Source organism: Terrapene carolina, unplaced genomic scaffold (genome assembly GCF_002925995.2).
Source record: "Terrapene carolina triunguis isolate 2854851 unplaced genomic scaffold, T_m_triunguis-2.0 Scaffold68, whole genome shotgun sequence".
In the NCBI taxonomy this organism is placed as follows: Eukaryota; Metazoa; Chordata; order Testudines; family Emydidae; genus Terrapene; species Terrapene triunguis.
Window position 1 is genome coordinate 50,305,636 of NW_020664419.1, and position 17,457 is coordinate 50,323,092.

The 17,457-nt window shown below is 42.2% G+C and overlaps 1 protein-coding gene across 2 annotated transcripts in view; it reads left to right on the forward strand.

Moving 5' to 3' along the window:
• Window positions 1-17,457, forward strand: part of TMEM117 (transmembrane protein 117) — a 317,267-nt gene that overhangs the window by 271,165 nt on the left and 28,645 nt on the right. The window contains exon 6 of one of the 2 annotated variants that reach the window (XM_029910852.1): window positions 714-815. The exons of the other annotated variant lie outside the window; for it this stretch is intronic. Coding sequence (XP_029766712.1) covers window positions 714-797 — 84 coding nt within the window. The 3' untranslated portion in view covers window positions 798-815. Of the gene's footprint in view, window positions 1-713; window positions 816-17,457 lie in introns of those variants that run through there. 2 annotated transcript variants of the gene reach the window in all.

Consider the following 17,457-nt stretch of genomic DNA (forward strand, 5'->3'; position numbering starts at 1 on the left):
TTTTTTATTTGCTACTGTTTCTCAGGAGGGAGATTTAGACAGAAGGGCAGGTGTTCAGTGAGTGGTATTCTAGAGGAGTCAAGATAAATGGGACTGTACGTTTAACAAAAATAAGACAGCAGGTCCAAGTCTCTTACTTATGTTCCTGGGCACTGTCATATGGCAATATTTTATGGTTAGGAGCAGTAAACACTAAGCTATTTCTTTCACTGGTTAAATGAAGGACTCTCTCTAGCTAAAAGTATATCGCCTTTCACTGGCTGTTTTTAAAAGCATCTGCAACAACATTGTTTAAAGTTTTATCACGTATTTTGAAGATGGGTTATATTCAGCTAATGGTGCACAGTTTTTGCCTGTAATTCCTTATAGTAAAGGATGATTCCACAGCACGGTGTCTCTCTCCCTGGCATATGGGATCTCTGAATACTGAAATGCCTAGGAAGCATCAACTCCTCTTGCCTTATAACCCAACTTGGTCCCAATGGTCGACTCAAGCTCATTCATAAACACAGTTTCAGAAACATATTAGTAATGCTCCCCATGCCTTTAGTGATATCACTACAGTTCCTGCTGTTGGCTCAGGCACTGATCTTTCTGGCCTATCCTGCAATTGCTGTCTTTTCTGTATCTGCCATTTCTGCTGCTGTATTTTGCATTTGCATCTGTATTACATTTCTCAGTGCTAAAGCATTTTGTTCGTTTTCCCCTTACAGTTTTCTCTCCCTCTGGGCCAAGTCCTGGCCCTGCCTGGTTTCATGGTATGGAACTCTATGGAGTGGCAGAGCTATGTAGACTGAAGTGCTCCTTGAGCTCCTCTCTCATGTCTCCTCAGAGGCACTTCCATAAGGCTTCCATGGATGTTTTCTGTGAGCTTTCCTGTAAATCTGCCTACAGCTGAAGTCAGTGGGAACAGGGAATGGATCACTTGATGATTATCTGTTCTGTTCATGCCCTCTGGGACACCTGGCATTGGCCACTGTCGGAAGACAGGATGCTGGGCAAGATGAACCTTTGGTCTGATCCAGTATGGCCATTCTTATGTTCTTATTAACAGGTTCTTTCCTGTCTGTCACTCATCCAGATGGACTAAGTGGGCCAGTGTGGCCCCCAACAATGATTCCCTAGCTGACAGTTCAGGAATGGATTTCAGGTTCCCATGGGGTGAAGATACCACTTGCCTAGTGAAGAGAGAAGTGTGAGATCTCAGAAAACCAGTGCATGGTCCTCATGCCACCACCTCCCCCACACTGACATATTCTGTGACCAGAGCAATGAGAAAAGAGAGGTGATGTATCTGTAGAGGGTTGCTCTAAGAAGTGACTGATTCTTTAACTTTTCTCCTTGAGCAGCCCCTCTGAATCCCATTGGTGCCTAGTCTGTTGTCAGAATAGGTCAGGTCAGTTCCTTGCCAGCAAGCATGGGAGTAAGAGATTTCCATGCCCTTGTTTCTGCATATAGCTCACAACTTTGTCTTTTATCTCCAGCTTCCCATCCATAATCCTTGCTCTGTAGGTTTTGCCAGGAAATATAGTAGAGCTGTGCCTTTCATACTGAGAGTGCTAGTCTTCTGGGTTTCCTTTTTCATATTAAGAATTAGTTTTGTATTTGGAAATGAATTAAAATAAAATCCATTACTTTTATTATGCATGGAATCTGAATGGAAACTCCTGTTTGGGGATGAATTTAATATTGCAAATAGAACGGTGTGAAATAGTCATAGCTAGGGCCCTACCAAATTCACCGCCATGAAAAATGTGCCATGGATTGTGAAATCTGAGCTCCCCTGTGAAATCTAGCTATTGTAGGGGAGACCAGATTTCACAGAGTTGGGCAGCCGGAAAGCAGTGGCTGCTGGCTGGGAGCCCAGCTCCAAAGGCAGCATCGTCACCAGTAGCAGCGCAGAAGTGAGGATGGCATGGTATGGGGGTGGTCGTCAATTTTGCTGAGGATTTAGCTCTTAATCTACATATCACAGTTCCCCATCTGTTAAAGGTGAATAATACTTTCTTTCTCCCACCCTTTTTGTGTCTTGTCTATTTAGCCTGTAAGCTCTTCAACAAGGGACTGTCTCTTACTAGGTACAGCATCTAGTATAATAGGGTCCCAATCTTATTAAGGGTCTCTACGTAATACTGTAATATAAAAGTATATATAAGTAAGGCCCTATTTAATGTGTGATATTGCGGAAATTGCGGATCCCGCAATATTAGGCTTCCACCACAGTTTTGATTTTAATTAGCTTACTTTGTACAGTCCACAATTTTGCATACATTTTGAGGTTTGCAACACACGTTTTTCCCCATTAGTACAGAAGAACTCCGTTTATCTGAGCTGATAGTGTCTGGGGCTCGCGCTGTCAGTCCCGTGCATTAATGACTGTAATATAATTGCAGCAAACTGTGTGGTTTAAAAAAATTAGCAGGCACAACATAATACTTGAATGTGTATATTGTTCCAGCAATTTTTTCTTAAACAAACAGGTCTTCTCTGGCTTTTCCAAATTACCGCAATTAATAGAGGTCCATTATTACTTTTCTGCGATTTTCCATGTCTTGTCCACAACTCAGCTGCAATTATTTGACAATAATCCCACAATTCAAGTAATAATAATAAATAATAATAATAAAATAATAACAGTAATAACAACAACAATAAAAATAATAAGCACAGTTGACTTACCATTGGCCACAGTCTTACCCTTTTACCTTGTATCTGTTGTGCTGATGCCATTATTACAGGCCTAGTGTTTGTATCACATGGTTGAGCGGCTCTGCAAAAGTGGACATAGCATTGTTCATACACTGTTCAAACTACCATTATTGCTAAAATTCACAGAAAAGCAAAATTCCAGGAACAAGAAAAGGCCTAAATTCTTTGCAATTTTTTTTCTGTTTTCTCACAGCCCTAATTGCAGCTCTAATACAAAGCAAAGCTCTTGTAGTGATTATCCATCTGCTATAGTCACTGTCTGATAGACTTCATTGTTATGTGATGTATGTATGATGATTGCTTTGTTGTTTTGTTTTTTGTTGCTGTGGCACATGTTAACATGACAGTAGTTAAGAGGCTATGAGCATTTTGACTATCTGTAGCAACATTCAGAAATATATCTTTTGACCAAGAAAATCTAGTCCAGACTGAAACTTGTTACACAATTTCTCATCTTAGTGTCATGGGTTTTTAATTGATTCAACTATTTTTAAGTTGTAGCATCTTGAAATAGCTAAGAACCACTGTGTGGATGAAAGACTGAATGAAAGTTCTAATTTGCCTTTGTCAGATGAAGTCAGACCCTTAATATTACCTTAAGGTTATTCTGTTTCTATTCATATTTTTAATAGCGCTATAGGGAGTGCTGGGTTTTACAGGACTCACTGGCTGAAGGGATAATATTTGGGCATGCAGATACACTTAGCAATAATATTGAACACAGTATATAAGAGGGTCCGAAACAACTTGTTCCCTATTAGGCTGATTGACTAGTAACAGCAGGATAACATATGCATTATGGTCTCAGTCTGAGTGCATAATTTCTGCAAAGCTTATTAAATGGCAGCTTATATTTCCTTAGAAAGTTTGATATAGTACATTAACTGACAGACTTGCTTATTTTTATTGCCTTTGAGTTCCTGTAATGTACAATAAAGCTGCTGCATTCTTTTGCATAACAAAAGGGATGTGCATAGTTAATCACTGAGTGTCTTGGGATAATGAGTGCATTAGGTATTTTAGCATCTGTTATAGTTAGACTTTATTGTGGCCATTAATAGATAATTCTTGCACTGTACAGAGATAGGGAAATTATTTTTTCCCAGTGTTACAAAGCAATTTGAAGTGATAGTTGTAGTATTTTCTTGCTTCAAACTAGTATTTAATTACTCAGCTATGTTGCATTTGGAGTCAGGTCTCTGTGGACAAGGACAATACAGCTGGAGTCTTAATTCAGCAAGATTTCCAGTCTCCCACAGGTCAGAAACTAAAAAGATTTTAAAGTTTCTGTATTTTCTAGTATCTAACTGTGTTTGCCAGGCTGTCTTGTAATACTTATTACAGAGAATGGATTCCCCAGCATAACACTTAGCAGATCTGACAGCTAGACGGGGACGAGCACTGCATGACACAGTGTGAATCTGTTTTTCCCACTGGAGCAGTGAAGTAGCTAAGACAACATGCCTATAACAAATACACACTCTTCCAAACAGTCTCTATCGCTGACTGTAGTCAGTCTGGAACCTTCTTATGTCTCATCTGGTCTCAAATAATTAACCCATTGTCCACCTTCTCTCAGCTAAATAGATTACCCTTTCAGTACAATTACAACATTGTTTTTAGCGTCCCTAGAGCTCTGAAGGAGTTCAACATTGAGTGGTGTGCTATGGGATCAATAGCACTGTCACTGTCTTTGAAATAATATGAAGAGTGCTAAGTAAATTTAGACTATAGTTTATATTGAGGAAGTGGCATATCTCAAAGCCTTCTCCAAAACTCCGATTCTACTGGTGTAGCACTGTGTAGTTTCTATGCAGTATCTCAATGGCATTTCCTCAGTGTAACTCCAGCAGCCACTGGAAATACTGTATAAGTCTTCTTGTAGTCCATTAGGTAGAAGCAGTGAATTTATTTTATCCTGTAAGTGCCTATTTAGTCTGTGAGAATTCCATCCTTGGCAGAGCTGGTGGACTCTTGGATTCGAAAGCAGTAATTCTATGACACCTGCTAAAAGAGAAATCTCCAATAACTGGCAGCAGCAGAACTGGTTTCAGCTGAGCAAGAGAGATGTGGATTTCTAGGGTAAGATTTTCAAAAGGGCTCAATGCTGACCTTACTCTGTTCCCATTGGAGCCAGTGTAGGGAATCCTTAGCTGGTGTAAAAGTAGCACAGCTGGCTGGCTCAATCCACCAGCAGAGAGAGCATGACAGAGGCAGGATGCAGAGTGACTGGTACATGCTATGATCCAGCAGTTTCTCAGTACAACAGCCTCAAAAGGCCATTACATACCAGTGCAACTTAGGTAAGCTAGGAGGCCACCTCTAAGTAATGTCAGGGGCTGAAGCAGCTCCTGGTTGGCCACAGGACTTGTGGGCGGGGTGGGGAGGGAAGGTGGGAGAAAACTATATTTGTTTCACTAGCACTCACACATGTATAGGTTCACTGAGCATATGTTCAACCGCACATATGCAAATTCTGAAAGAGTTCTTTTATTACACTATTTCCTACATCAGGTGTGGTCTGAGGAATTAAATGTGTGTCCAGATCATTTATTCTAGTGACTATAGATGTAAATGAGAAAATAATGCAAATTTCTTCTTACATCTATCTTGTTATAGATTTAAGAATATAATCTTATAATCCTTCTTGGATGGCTCTTCTTTTTTAGATTCTCTCCAGTATTCTCTCCTGCTTGGCTACAATATGCAGTACACATCAAGGTTAGAAATTAAATTTACTTCCATTTTCAGAACTAGGCACCCAAAGCAAACAATCCTGAACAGCAGCAAATGATGCAATTCACAGAATGCAACTTACTTTGGAATAGGTTGCAAAACAAAAGATAGCAACAGCAACAACAACAGCAATCTTCTCAGGCAGACAATATTAAGGGAAGTAAAAGGGAAGATTGTTTGTCATGTCTGAAGTCATAGGAACACTTTTATTACCACTTGGCTTTGGTTCTAATATATATACACGTTACTCTAAGGTGCCAAACTCAGCATCCAATGGAATTCTGGAATCAGCACATTCCCTTCTGTATCAGTTAGTTGTTGTTGATGTCTAGCTAGCTACTTCCAAGGCAAGATCAGCAGAAAGTTCTCTTGGCTCCAAGAAGTTACTTTGTCCTGACCTTAAATTGTGAACAAACAACTATATCTTCTGAGTGAGTGTTAAATACTCCTGGGGATATTTCTGGCATCTGGTCCAAACAATTACTGAACTAATCTAAATTATACAAACTCCTACTATTCATCAAGGTCAGTTTGCAAAGATTTGCATAGCTAGACAAAGAGTTCCAAATACAGAGGATAAGGCAATGAAAAGCATTGCACAAACAAGACTAACCTCAGAAATGAACACTTGATCATTTAAGCAAACTTAACATAGGGTTTTTTGTGTGTAATTATATTTAACAGAACAGTATTGGGGTTGCAAAATCAAGCACTCAGAAGTTATGAAAAGACAGAAATAAGGTTGCCCATGCAACCATAATAAAGCCCCCTGGTGCATATACATTATGATTAAGGCCCTACTTAATTCACTATATTGTGGATCTCACAATATTAGGTGTCCACTGCAATTTTGACAGCAGGAGCCTTGCTGTGCGCAGTGCTAACTATGGGAGCCCTGGGTGGCTGGCAGCGGAAAATCACCAAGAAGTAATAAGGATCTTATTACTGCAAGTAAAAAGGTCCATTATTACGTTTCCGCAATTTTACATGGCTTGTCCACAACTCAGCCTCAATTTTTGGACAATCATCCTGCGATTCAAGTAGGGCCTTAATTACAATCCAATCTTTAATTACAGGATCACATATTTTTTCAGTGCACCGGATGGACAGTGCTTAATTAATGAGCAGCTATTCAAGATTTTGTAGTATTGTCACTGTTCAGAGTGCGGCCCCATGCCTTATTTACTGCACACCATTCAAATCCTGCTCTGAATACAGAATTATTAATTTCCTCATAGGATTTTCTATAGCCCTCATCACTATAGTATTGGAGATAGTCACAAACATTCCTGAATTTATCTTCACAAAACCCCTGTGATGGGAGGAGCTATCATTACCCCCATTTTACATAGAGAGAGCTGAGGCACAGAGAAATTAAGGTCAAAAGTATCCACTAATTTTGGGAGCCCCATTTGAGACACGTAGGACATGATTTTTTCCGAGGACACAGTATTTTGTATTGTTATCGTTTTTTACCCAATTTTAGCCAGTTTTCAGGACCAAGTGGGCTGCTTTTGTTAGGGGGAGAAATTGGTGATGGAGTCAAATATTTTTTGATGCAACCCTGTTTGTTTACAAAGAATATTAAGTCCTGTTTCCCTGAACACAACAGGAATCAAACACTAGGAGACCATTTCCTTGCTCACAGTTTCAAACCTCTTTCAGCCACCACTTCAGGGGTCATGCTGGTGTTTCTCTAGCTGTGTCTGGGCTTCTTTGCTCCTGTTCTGTGTCCTTCTGTGTGTTTCTGCTGGTTCTCTCTCATGCACAAACACACAGAGCTCCACCAATCAAAGCCCTAACCCCTGTGTTTGCTATATCAGTCCCCAGGGAAATCCCTTGGGCCACATCATTTGGCTTCTATTCATGTGGGCCACATCATTTAGCCTTGCCATGTGCAGCCCGTGTTTTGGATGGTGGCTCCTATTGCTTCAGCTACCTGGTCCCATAAAGGAACTTGATGTTTCTTACATTTATCCTAAATGAAGGGTGGTGGTTATGCCCACCAGCTTCAGTGAGTTTCACTGAACCTCCCTACCACCCTGGCATGACAATACATTCAAGCACAACTCCCTTTGACTTCTGAGAGTGTTCAGCACTTCTACAAATCAGTCCCTAGGATCTCAAGTTGGGCACCCACAAAATGAGGAACACAGAGCTATTGACCACCTGTGAATATTTTGGTTTAAGTGACTTGCCCAGCATTGCATAGGAACTCTGTGGCACAGGCAGGGATAGAATCCAGTTCTCCAAGGCAGCATTCAACTGTTTAACCATGAGAATCTCCTTTCTTTTCCTGCAATTCCCTGTCTCATTCACCACATACCTTCCAATTTCTGTAGGAAGCATTGGTCGTATAGATTCACCTTTACTTGATTCACCCCCAGAGCTGGTCCACCAAGTGCACTGAATGAGGAAGGAGTCCTGTGGAAAAAATAGTATGTGAATATGTAATTAAAAACTGTATCATAATGCATATACACAAGGGGGCCAAATGAAGGTGTCACAGGCAACATTAATGCTGGCATTTCCTTTATTTTCAGTGCTTGACTTTTAACCTTAATTATATTCTCCTAACATAGCTTTTTGTATGTAATTACACTGGCTTTTTAAGAAGCAAACTGAAAATACAGAAATTTCATCACGTGGCATCATATTGACACCCACATGGGTCATGAGCTGGGTTGAAACCTATAGATCCTCACACAGACCTCTGACACTTGAGCTAATGGAGTAACTGATAGCAGTAGTTTGTTGTCCTCCTCTGGGTGGATGAGCACTAGAGGGGAATGAGACACATTCAGGTATTTCCTGACAGCAGAGGAATGCTGAGACTCAGGAATCTTGGGTTCCATTCCAAGTTTTGGAGAAGTGTGTGCTCTAGTGGGCACAGACTCATCTACCCTTTTCCCCCAAGCTTGAGCTTTATGCCCCAATCTCTTCCTGTCCCAATCCTGTCTCTTCCCCATGCCTCCCTCTTTCCCATCCCATTCTCCTTGCCTACCCAGTCCCAGTCTTCACTCCCTCAGACTTCTCATCCCAGTCCCATTCTTTTTGCCTAGTCACGCCTAGTCACCCCTTCTGAGCTTGCTGTCCAGTCTGTTCTGCACACCCAGTGTTCTTCCTCAACCAGTGCCAATTCCCAACTCCTGGCTCTGTCTGATCTCTCTCTCCTCTTCTACTGGTTCCCAGTCTTCTCATCCAATCTCAGTTGCTTCCTCCCTGCCCATTCCCGCTCTGACTCCTTGTCTTTGCTCAGCCTGTTCCAGTTCTCTCCCCAAATGCCAGCTCCTTGTCAGATATTGCTCTCCTTCCCTTCACCCCCCCCCCCCCCATATCCTCCCCATTGGTTCATAGTTCCAGTCTCCTTTTCCATCAAGTTTCAGTCTCCCTGCCTGCCTGTCCCTGCCTACCTTCCCCTACCTCCAGTTCCCAGTCACACTTCCTCTCCCCACTCCAGTCTCAGTCTCACCAGTCTCCTTGTCCCATTCTACTCCTTTCCCTGCTCCAGCTTCCAGCTTTTGTCTGCTCTTCATTTGAATCAAATGGCTTCCTCCTCCATGCTGCCTGGGTACCGGTAAGGGATGGGGGAGAGGGGTTGTCATTGCGAGCACAGGAAAGACAGGCTCCTTGCTCTTACTCCTGGTGCCTGGCCCCAACCCCACCATGAGCAGCAATTACAGGAAAATTCCTTCTATACCCCTGTAGTCCTTGGCTGGAGCTTTTTCACTCATTCTGTAGGGATGGGGCATGCACTGTCTTATCCACCTTAGAAGTTGTGAGAGGCTCAAGCATGCTCAGTGAGGAGAGCATCTTTGAAGATTTGTAGCTGACTAACTCTATCAAGTCACTAGCAAACATGAGTGAAGTGCAATTTTTCAAAGGCTTATAACTTGGCTGCATTTGGGTGGATTTTCGCAGGGCTGGCAAAAGGCACATTCCTGACACAAAGGCCACTCCCTTGCCAAATTTCAAATCCCTGCTCCAAAGCATGGGGGGCAATAAAGCTTCTCTCTTTTTTTTTTTACATGGACAAAACAGTGTATTTATTCCTAGACTCATTCTCAGAAATGGCTGAATTGTTTAGGCTAAAATTTTCCAACAACATTCAGCCTGAGGCAGACAGCTGGCATGGAAAATTTCAGTCCAAATGGTTAAAGTTTGGCAAAGTTATAAGCAACTGAAAGCAGAGTCTTATAAAGGATGTGTCAGGCAACCTTAATAATAGGCAGCGGTACCAGCCCTACTTACATAACTATAATGAAACTCCATGTACTAGAATATCTATCTATTTTATGTGGCACCTGTCACAATGGTATCTGAGTATCTTTATGACGTAGGTTACATAAATTACTCCCCTCTTGCCACTCCACAGCTATTAGAAATTATAATGTCAAAATTCTATTTTTGGTATCATGTAAATAGTCTGTTCCATCTCTCTTTTATTGTACTTGAATCCATATTACCCAGGGGGTAAGACAGGAGGAAATCTCTGTGGTTCTCCTTACAGAATTTTCCTGGCATTTCCAAATCTGGTTGGGAGCCATTAGGGTGGGGAGACTGTGCATTTTGAAGGCTATATGCCCTCATCATTTGCTGAATTTAGAGGAACTTCAGGGATGAGGTTCCCCTCACTGTGAGCTATTCTCGGACAGCCTCTGGCTTCATTTCCCACTCCCACTCCCTGATAGAATGGCTCCTAATAGAGCCATGCTGACAATGTTGAGTATGTTCAATGCTTTTGAAGTGTTTAATACTGGACATGCTCAGAGGCTTAACCCAAGCACTAGGATAGTCACATCCATACAAACGTTCCATAATTTCATTTGCATAGTCATTCCTGTAGCAATAACTTAATGCTTTTCTTTACACCCTCCTTTTTTAGTTTCCTTAATTCCTCTAAGACCCACCTTTAACACAGGAATAACAGAACATATCCCTACTAGGACAGATTGAAATTTTTCAAGTGACATTTTTTTTGTTGTTATTGGGGGGCTTGGGGGTCAAAAATAACCTTTTTAAAAATACAATTTTACTTTGTGAAAAGTTGTCAACTTTGTTGGAATTTGTTGGTGTTGTGTGGGGAAAAAATTCATGACTTTTTCAGTTTTTTTCCTGATTTTTTAATCAGAAACATAATTAAAAACATCATCAACATGGTTATTGGATTTTTTGTTTGTTTACCAAAAATCTGGCCTTAATTAAATGAAGAAAATTGATAATTATTTCAATGGTGTTTTCAATTTTCTTTAAATTGGAGGAGATGGAGTTGCAAACACATTTTGAAATAAAATGGGTCAGTTGTAATTAACATTGAACTTAAATATAGGTTTTCATTTTCAGCTTTTTCTGGTCAGTAAATTTGCACAAAGTGTCCCAAAGCAAATCTATGCATATATTGTGTTTATTCTGTATGGGAGTCTTCATGGGGGATTAGCTGATGGCACACTAGCATCTGTCAAATCTAATTATTTACTGGATACATTTCTAGTATTCTCAGTAAGATTGTTATCGCTAGCACAGGAAAGTACTGAGAATCTGGTTCTGAATTTGGGAGGTAGAACAATGTATTCAGAATGTAAAATCATTAGGGAAGGTGCAATTGGTTAAATACTATATAAAATTAAATTTAGGATTAGAACATGGTCTCTCTGTCCTTTTAGTATATCAAGTCCCAATAAGGTAAAAAGGGTGCAATTAATTGCTTGTGAAAAATTACACCCAGTTACATGAATTAGAGGCTCAGTGATCAGGCTACAGGTTGGGTACTGATTCTGCACCATGGAAAGTAATGAGAGTTTTTGGCATTAGGTTCATGGGAGCAGGATTTAGTCTCTGGTGCCCATTAAGCAATGTAGCCCTAAATTACTGCTTTTTGTAGAGGAACACTGCTTCATACAAAACTAGCACTTTTATCTGGCTACCTATTTTTACTATCCAGGTAATTCAACTAAGAAGGAGGATCCAAATTGTCCAAAAGTTTAGCTGGAGTGATAATTCATGATAAACAATGAAGCCTTTTGACATGGGTGCAAGACAGTGTAGCTTCGAATTGTATAAGTTCCCAGAACAGGAAATATTCCTGCAGGCCTCTTAAATAGTTAGCTAAAAAACATATTAAAAAGAGACCTGAGTGAGATTATCTTTGTAATTTGATTCACCATGTGAATCAAGGAGGTTAAGCACACAAGGTGAATCTTATTGGCAGCAGATACTGACTGCAAGAAAACTAATTTGGGAAGTTAGATTTTTTCCAGAGAAAAAACTGGCAGAAAAAAAATCATGAACATTTTAAGAGGAGACAATTAGATTCTACCTGCTGCATAGAACTTTGTTCTGTGTGTCTCTCTGTCATTTGAAGTCCATATAAATAAGCTATTTTTAAGTCATATTTCTAATTAAATTGTGTTTATATTGGCCCAGATTGCCAAACGAGAAAGGAAAAGTCGGTGAGTTTCTTCTAAATTTGTACACTGGAAGAAGCAAGGGGTTCAGCCACCAAGCTCCAGGGATCCACACTGTGAGCCTGGCCTGTTGCACCTCTCCCCCAGTTCACTGTAGAGCCATAGTGAAAAGGCTTCTGCTGTGGGAAACAGCCCCAACTTAAAGGGAGGTGCATTGCATTGAAGGGGTGCCACTCAACAGCTAACACAGCTTCAGGGTGCATAAACTTCTGAGTGGCTTCCCGTTGGGGACGACGGGCATCTTCTGTGGCTATGCTCTAGTGTGGGAAAGACACCTCTCATTCCCCCCCAAGCCCACACTCCGAGGGTATGTCTACACTCCAGCTGGGATGTGTGATTTACATAGGTGTGTCAGTGCCGCCCAAGCTAGAGATAGCAGTATGGCCATGGCAGCATGGGCAGTGGCTCAGGCTAGTCACCCAAATACATACCCAGGGGGTGGGGTGGGATTGTATTTAAGTGGCTAGCCTGTGTAGCCACAGCTACACTGCTCTTTTTAGCATGCTAGTGTGGGTACATCTGCCAGAGCTGGAAATTACATACATACATTGGTATGTAATATATGATAATTACATACCAATTACAGAGTATGTCTATGGCTACAGCATAGACATACTCTGAATGTTCCCTTCCCAGACCTGATCCAAGCCCATTGAAGTCTGTGGAATGATTCCCATGTGCAAATCACAAAGGGATGATCAGACCCATTTTTTATTAATTATGATTAAATTCTGTTTTCTTTCCTCTAATTCAGAGTCATTTAAGGGATACTCAAAACAAACGAAAAGGGCAATACTAAAAATGGAAAAGAAAGAAAGATCCCGAACCAGGATCCAGAACTTGAATGTGAGCAACAAACTAACTAGTTCCCTTCACACAATGCAGACAAATGATATTTGTAATAACTCAGTGTTTGAACTTTAATTTGCAGAAACTTGTGCAATAACTTTCAGACCAAGTCACAGCAATTGGCCAATGTCTGTCAAATCAGTCATGCTGACGCAGACCCCTGGCCTAGTATGTTTTAATTCCTAAATAGCACATTGCTCTAGTAATAACCTGTAGAAGTGGCTCTAAATTGCTTTACCTATTATACTTCTGGACCTCCTATTACACAGTATTAATTCTTTAAAACTGCAGTTCTGTTTGTTACAATTTGTATTCTTCTTATTCCTTTGATGCATTCTATGCTTCACAGCTAATGTACAGGTATTCAGCTATGAAAACTGGATTAGCCTCTACAAAAAATGAATTGTGTCTGCAGGAATGTGCAAGCAGTTTTTCACTTATTCATTTTAAAACATTGCAGCAAGTGTATTGATCCCCACAGTTCTGAGTGGATTTACATACTTAGCAATAGCGGTGTTTCAGACAACAGCCATCGAGCCCTAGAAGGCAGAGGAGATCTGCTTACATGCTATGTTTTGTGTTGCACCTTTGATGCCTAAGAAGCTTCATTTAAGCATGTATTTTTGAGTGTTTCTTTATTACACCAAGTTAAGATTGTCCTGTATCCTTCAATGTATAATTATATATTTGAATGAGCATGGCAATTTCAGGAACAGACATTTGTTCTGTGATAGGAGGGTTATAATTGATGCCTTTTTTATCACTGAATGTGAAAAGATAAACGTGGTGCTATATACTGTAAGTAAAAATAAATTATGTAAAATGCATAATTCACATAATGACTGTCCCTTTATAAATGTTCATATTCAGTAACCATATCATTTGGGATAATGCCTCTGCTAGGAATGCCATGAAAGAAAGGCTCATTCATTATCTTGACTTGGTGAATTGCTCTAAAATGATTCCTCTGATGAGAAAATGGATTTAGCATTTCTTTAAACAATTGAAAATAAACCTTGATTCTTATCTCTTCCCTGCCCAGAAAGATCAAACTTAGCTATCTGCTTTAGATGGCTTGGCCTGGTTAAAACAAGACTCCTCATCAAACAATGTTTCCCCACCACCACCAGACAGACACACAGTATGCCTTTAAACCATTACCTGTTCTATTAATTGCTCTGGGCCAGATCCTCAGGTGGTGTAATGTGGCTCCATTGACTCAAATTGAGCTCTGGTAGTTGAGGATCTGGCCCTTAGAGCAATGTACCAAACAGCACATTGTACATTTTGGGGCATCTCTACCCAGAAATACAAAATTAAAAATGAGCAGAATCAAATCCAGTCCTTCCACCTGCTGAAACTGAGGGGAAGGCTATGGAGCCTCCCACCTAAGGAAAAAATGCTGCTGGTGGGGAAGATGTACACAAATACTCTCACTAGTATGGAGAGGGTGCCAAATTTTCCTTCTTTTCTCAGAAGAGGTCATATGGGAAGATGAAGTTCAGAACCACTCCTCTAAGAGGATTGCGAGGGTAAGAGAACCTGTCCTGTGTCAAAAGGAATAAGGCTATCAGCAAAGGTTGCAGACCCTACCCCCTAAATAAATTCTCTGCATAGGATAGCTGGCAAGCTGCCTTCCTGAAGTGCTATTGCAGTCAGATGGGAAAGGGATTCCTTCCCAGATCAAAGGTAAGGGCTGAGAAGGAAGGTTGCAGGAGGGCATCCCTGTTAGTTTGGATAAGCTTCAGCCAAGCATTTGAAATGTGGATCTTTATCTAGACTGAATTTCTGAACCTTTTGAGGTTTGTCCATCACGCCTCGTATGCCATTTCTTAAAATTATAATTCAGCTTTTGCTTTTGAAAAGAGATGGTTGCTATATATAGATTCACATCTGACTGGAAGAATTCTTTAATTCATTCCAGGCTCCCCACCAAACTCTGACTCTGTCTTTGAGATTCAAAAAGAAGCATTAAATACATGCACTCTCTTTTCCCAAGGATTTTGATGAGAACGGTTATGAAATTCAAACCAAATTGTTTTGTTTGTCAAAGCCAGGGTGAGTCAGTGCAATTAGAATTTGGTTCACTGTGTTTTTGACAATTCTTCCCAAGTGATTTTAAACACTGAAAGCCTTTTAGGATGAAGTTCATGTGTTCTGCATGGAGCTGGCAGTGGTAGATATATTGCTCTGGAATAAAAAGCTGAAATTGCATTTCTCTGCTCTCACACGCGGTAAGGGAGCTTTTGCACTGGGGTCAGAGAGAGGGCTGGAGAGGAGATTTATCTTCCCTGGGTTTTTATTCACATTTGAGGCCATATTTTTAGTTTTATGATTTTGTTCATACTTTAAGGTATGTAATTTATGGATGCATTGCATACAGACTGTGCTAGAAGCATTTCCCCAAAGAGAAGGGAGAGTGATCTGTTTGTTTTTATTTTGTAAATAATTTCTGCAACTATTAAGTCACGTACGCTCTTAGTAATAGGAGGTTATTTCATGTCATTGAATTGCTGTGAGTGAGCAGTGGAATACTATGGTCTGGGTGGAAGGCACAGTATAATAATACAAGCAGCACGCTAGTTTTACATCGCCTCTTATTATTAATATTGAAAATAATAAAACTAGTAGACCCTCCTGCCCGGCCTCTGAGCTCCTGGCCCAGGAGGCTAGCCCCTGGCCCCTCCCCTGCTGTTCTCCCTCCCCCGCAACCTCAGCTTGCCCCGCCGCCGGCACAGTGCTCTGGGCGGCAGGGCTGCGAGCTCCTGGGGCAGCACAGCTGCAGAGCCTGGCCTGACCCAGCGCTCCGTGCTGCGTGGTGGCATGGCTGGCTCCAGCCGGGTGGCGCGGCTGCCTGTCCTGGTGCTCTAGGCGGCGCGGCTGTAGCGCCGCCAGCCACCGGTGCTCCAGGCAGTGCGGTAAAGGGGCAGGGAGCAGAGGAGGTTGGATAGAGGACCATGGGGAGTTCGGGGTGGTGGTCAGGGGGCGGGGGTGTGGATGGGGGTCGGGGCGGTCAGAGGGCGGGGAACAGGGGGGTTGAATGGGGGTAGGTGTCACAGGGGGGCAGTCAGGAAGGAGAGAGGGGGGTTGGATGGGGTGGCGGGGGGCAGTCAGGGACAGGGGTTCCGGGGCGGTCAGGGGACAGGGAGAAGGGGTGGTTGGATGGGGCAGGGGTCCCAGGAGGGCAGTCAGGAAGGAGAGGGAGGTTGGATGGGGCGGCAGGGAGTCCGGGGGCTGTCAGGGGACAGGGAACGGGGGGGTTGGATGGGACAGGGAGCGGTGGGGGGGATGGGACAGGAGTCCCAAGGGGTGGGGGGCCGTCAGGGGGCAAAAAGTGTGTGGGGGGGGGGTCGCATAGGGGGTGGGGACTGGGCACAGCCTCCCCTAACCAGCCCTCCATACAATTTTGGAAACCCAATGTGGCCCTTAGGCCAAAAAGTTTGCCCGCCTCTGATGTAGGCTATTGTTTTCTTCTTATTCTCGAAGTCTCATGGCAAACCCTGGAGTAAATGAAGCACAATAAAATGAAAAGTGTGTCTTATGCCACAGACCTTGTAGGGGTTCTTAGTCTGATGCTGTACTTTTCTTTGATTTTATTTCAGCATGCTGATGCCTGGTTTGTTGATTATTTTATAACTAAAGAATGTCTTGTCATATGTGAAATGTGAAAGGATTTTGAATTTATATGGCACCTCTGTTATAGGCCCTGATCCTGTAATGAGCTCCATGCAGGTAAAACCCTCACTGAAGTTAATGGAACTCTGGGTACCCAGCCAGATCTCTGTGAAGCCATAGGCTGTAAATTCTTTGGCACAGGAGCTGTACCTCTCCTTGTGTTGATACAGAACGTATTATTGGTTTTTTGAAACAGATTCTGGACCAAAAGTCAGAAGCCACTGAGAAGAATGTGATCTTCCCTCCCTCTGTACAACAGGCATTCCGCTGTTTGCCTTTCATATCTTTTGAGGGAACCCCCACTAACATCTTCAAGAGAAGAGGTGGTCAGCTCCGCGGTCTTACATCATCCACTAAACTTCAGATTGGCTGGGAATAGTAGGCAGGTTCCTACATATCATGGGCAGCGCATGAGCCGCCGGCTGGGGGAGGCCAGCCCCCAACACCGCCCTTTCTTCCCAAGACCCCGCCCCTTCCGTAATCACCCCCACCGGAGCCCAAAGCCCCACCAACACCGTGGGTGCCAGCCCCCAACTGAGGCTAATGTCCCCAGCGCCAGGAGGGTGGGTAGCGCGGCCCCAGCCCTCCCAGCCCTGGAGCGCCGGCAGGGCGGGCGGCACAGCCCCAGTCTCCCCAGCGCCAGTATGATTTATATAATTTTTACAGTGTTAATACTAGTTTTGGTGCATGCCCTAAAAGTACAAATGTGAAAATGCTGGTGATGTTATTATATGCATAGCTAGTACGCCTTACGTATTCTCTTATATACATTTTTGCTATGCTGATGCTGGGTTTCTCAGGTTGTTTCTATTTTATTCTTCTGCTAGTCCTAGAAGCACAGGAAAAGCTACTTAAAGAGCACAAGGAAATTATTATTTCAGTTTGAGTTAAAAATGAATAGAGGGAACTGAGAAAACAAAACTTATTCTATATTACTATTTTCCGTAAAACCAAAGCACTTCTAGCCAGTTTTTTCAAAAAGCAAATGCTCTTGTTTTTCCATCACTACCTATTTTAGATTTCT